Source organism: Eurypyga helias, unplaced genomic scaffold, assembly GCF_000690775.1.
Source record: "Eurypyga helias isolate BGI_N326 unplaced genomic scaffold, ASM69077v1 scaffold12694, whole genome shotgun sequence".
Lineage (NCBI taxonomy): Eukaryota > Metazoa > Chordata > Aves > Eurypygiformes > Eurypygidae > Eurypyga > Eurypyga helias.
The window spans coordinates 26,535-30,496 of NW_010244490.1; the positions used below are offsets into that span (position 1 = coordinate 26,535).

Here is a 3,962-nt window from a genome sequence, read left to right on the forward strand (position 1 = left end):
TTGTTGAATAGTTGCCTATTCAGATTCATAAAAGGGCTGTGGGGCAAAACTGAATTGCAGCACTGTTGGCCCAGGAGTCTGCTGAAGACTAGTTAAAAGGAATGTGTTTTACTCTGTATAGCAGAGAAGCGGAAGTACTCACCTGGCTCAAAACCACATTACTGCTTGCAGTTTAATAAATTTAATTCTCCACTAAGAGGGTGGTGAGGCACTGAAACAAGTTGCCCAGAGAAGCTGTGGATGCTCCCTCCTTGGAAGTGTTCAAGGCCAGGCTGGATGAGGCTTTTAGCAACCTGGTCTAGTGAAAGGTGTCCCTGCCTATGGTGGGGGGGTGGGAACTAGATGGTCTTTAAGGTCCTTTTCAACCTAAGTCATTCTACAATCCTATGAAATGAGAAAGTGCATTCTTCCAAGTCTTCAGTATCATCTTCTGTGCTTGGTGAGCCCCAGGCTTTCGTATTTCACCAGCAATCTTCCATGTCGTCAAAACTGTACTGACTACACACTTGTTAAAGGGACAGATTTGGTCCCTGTCTCACACTGACATCTTACCTCAATGTACGAACTGGCTGGTGTTGGGTCTAATCTCCTGTGGGGTCCAGACAGGCTATTGTGAAACCTGTGCAGGAGCGGGTTGCAGGAAAGTGCTTGCCAACCATCCCTCTGTAACTGTGGCACAGCTTGGCGAGAAGAAATGTAGGGCAAAATATTGAGAGTGCACATGGAAGAACTCTCCAGCTGTGACAGTACTCACATGGGCATTGGGAGTGCTGCTTTCCAGCTCCTGTTTCAACCTCTTTTTTTTATACCTTATCCAATGACCATTTTTAATTCAAAATAGCTAAGCATTTGGAAACCTGATAATACATGGAACGCGATGAAGTACTTCATGCTAGAAAGCTACCGTTCATGTTTTTATTTTGAGTAGAAAGAACTGAGAGGAAAAATGAGCGCAGGGTAATTGGGGTTTCAAAGAAGAGGAGATGAAGGGGTTAAACAAGGAATCAGAAAAGTCATTTCAGAGTCTGTGGAGGCAGAAAAGAAGGATGGGCAAAGGAGCATGAAAGGAAAGGGCAGAAGAGCATGTCTCAGCATTAATATTTTCTCTTTGCAGAGAGTTCTGACATTCTGTGGAGGTATTTTTGGCATCAGAGTTTTAATATGCATTTTCATACATCTTACACACAAATCTTGCAGTATTTTGAAGCATTCTCCATTGTTTGTGAATGTTCCCTTAATTTAGAATGAAGTTGTGTTTCTTCCCTAAGATCCAGAATAAAGGCATGACTATATATGTCTGTGCAGCTTTCTAATATTTGAGAAGTGAATTGCAGAACTTGTAATCCTGATTAGTCAGTCCTGTAGAATGAACTACTTCACTTTTTTGCAGCTCAGAAGTCAGCTTCTATTGCTAGTCTGTGCCTCTGATTTCTTTCAGAGGGCACACCCATAGATAAATTTAGTACCTTGTTGCTTTTACCCATATAGTTCTTGGTCCCTCTGTTAGAACCAGAACCTATTCATTATGATTTGCTCAACACTTTGATTGAACATGGACCAGTAACGCATCACAACCTTTTTATTACTACTCATTTAAAAAAACTTAAACACAGATTCCAGGGATGAAAGAACCTGCATCTTGACTCTTGTCTTGCAAATGTTTCAGACATCCAACTGCATATGCATCTGATTTGGGGTGATAAGCTAGGTTTAAGGAAGTCACTTACGATTAATACAATTATACCTTATAATTCAAAATATCAAAAGCATTCTCCAGAACTTGAGGCTTTGCTAAAATAAGCTTATGTAGAAACCAGTTTTCCCTTCCTGTAATCTGTCATACTCATTTTTAAAGCTTAACTCTGCAAGTGAAATGATCACGTTTCATCCCTCTGTGGGTGTCTCCTCAGTTCTTCCAACAGTGCACAACAAACACATCCTCAGAGCCCAAAAGAGCAAGAAGAAATGAAAGCATATGCCTCCCAGTCTGTGCCTCACTTAGTCCATTAATATACCCATTAATAAATATATCTCCAGTATCAGCATTTGCAGCGTATCTACAGTTCTCCTCTGAAGCACTGATAAAGCCTACTGTACCACCATACCTGAATACCTTAGAGGTTTCAACGTAGGTGATTTTACAACATGGCAGTGAATTAAGGAGGTCTTACTGTTTTACAGGTGTAGAAGCTGAGATCCTGATTGTCTTGCTTAGGGTACATAAGAAACGTGGCAGAGTAGACAACTGAACCTGAATCCCCACTTACCACTCTGTCCAAAAAGTTCCTGGAAGTTGTAAATAGAGACTATTCCATTGAAATCAGAGAAAACAACCTTTGTTTCCCCTGTCACAGATTCAGCAAAGACATAGGCATTAGAAACCCGTGTAATCATACTCCTGTCACTTTGCATATTCCACTTTCTCTAAAATCTCATGAAGCTTTGATCTTCCTCTCAAGATCCAGAGACAAGAGATTATAGAAGGCCTTGGTTTAGAATTCACACGTCCCCTGTAGCTGAAAAGGCAATGAACTTTTACAGATTAAATCCCAATTAAAAAACAGAAAGAAAAAAATCCAAACCCATGCTAAACAAATTCACTTACCTTAGGTACAAACACAAGGCAGAGAGTAATGGTGCTGCAGAATATTATGACTAAAGCAACGATGCAGAATTGCACATTGGGTTGGTCCCGAGTAAGGAATGAAACAGCAGCACCAATAATGCACATTATCCCCACATTATAGACACTCATTCCAATGTATTTGCTGTCATTCAAAGCAGGAATATCCCAGGCTAGGAAACACCCAAATAACTGAAACAGTAAAAGAAGGAAAAATGATAATTAAAAGAGGAATTTTCTGACCTCCAAAAAAGTATTTATTTTAAAATTGATATGTTTTCTCATTTGACAAATATAGGTGTTATTACAATATAGAGATACACGTCTACCTTTTTACCCAATATCTATTTACATATGTGATTTGTTTTTCTCCCTAGCACAGACTCACAAGGAAAGTATGAAACTTGGAATTACTCCTGATGGGAACAAATTTCTCAAAATACTATGGCTATCTTTATTTTATACTTTTAGTAATTTTTAAAGACAATCATTCCTGTTTGTTTTCAAGGATTCCAGTAAAGATATAATGTGCATTGTTCTTTTAGCTATTTTTAGCAGCTGTTCTCAATATACTCTTATCAATTCAGTCATTCATTGTATGATTATTACCTACATTAATAAACAGAAGTGCCATGGTGTCCCCATGGGAGACAAATACACAATGTAGGAAGTGTCACCCGAGTTGTTCAGACTGCAATTATAATGTCTTTTATTATAGTGGGAGTTTGTAATGGCCTTTCAATTGCAGTTGTCTAATGATTTCTGGCATAAAACATTCTTGTGGCAATTTTTTGTTTGCTTTTTTCTTTGGCGTATTTTTAAGTTTTAGACTCTTTGTTATTTGCAATATGCTTTTGCAATCCAGCAGGGGAAAGTATTTAGTGTAAGGAAGCCGTCTTCATCTCTTGAAATTTAATTAGATTTTTCTACAACATGAACTGCTGCAAATGATTATTTTCATTCTCTTGCATTCCTCAGAGAAATTCTGGCAATGCAGTAAAGCCATAAATGAACTCAAGACATTTTAAATAGGTAACCCAGCCTACAGTCTAGGCAAAGCCTGGTAAGAATGTGTGGTGCCCTGGGAAGAATGGCAGACAGAAGATGGTATTGGAGGGAAGGAAAGGACAGAGAGAGGAACCATCACTGAGACTCAAGACATGGTTTCAGTGTTTTCTCGCTTTTTCTGATCACACTGCAAGGACAGACAAGGAGAAAGGGGAAAGGTGCACTCCCATTGACCTTGGTACCCTTCCTCCCAGACCATCACATTTGTCTGCTACCATGTCATGGAGATAATCTTCTCTTTGATACAGCTGCAACCCATGTGGTAATCCAC

General features: G+C 39.3%; 1 protein-coding gene across 1 annotated transcript in view; it reads right to left on the bottom strand.

The window, feature by feature from the left end:
• Positions 1 to 2,815, bottom strand: part of LOC104508231 (gamma-aminobutyric acid type B receptor subunit 2-like) — a gene marked incomplete at its 5' end in the record, with an annotated part of 26,196 nt that extends 23,381 nt beyond the window's left edge. The window contains one exon of the mRNA XM_010149781.1: positions 2,606 to 2,815. Within this exon, the coding sequence (XP_010148083.1) occupies positions 2,606 to 2,815 (210 nt within the window). The remainder of the gene's footprint in view (positions 1 to 2,605) is intronic.
• Positions 2,816 to 3,962: the final 1,147 nt, after the last annotated feature.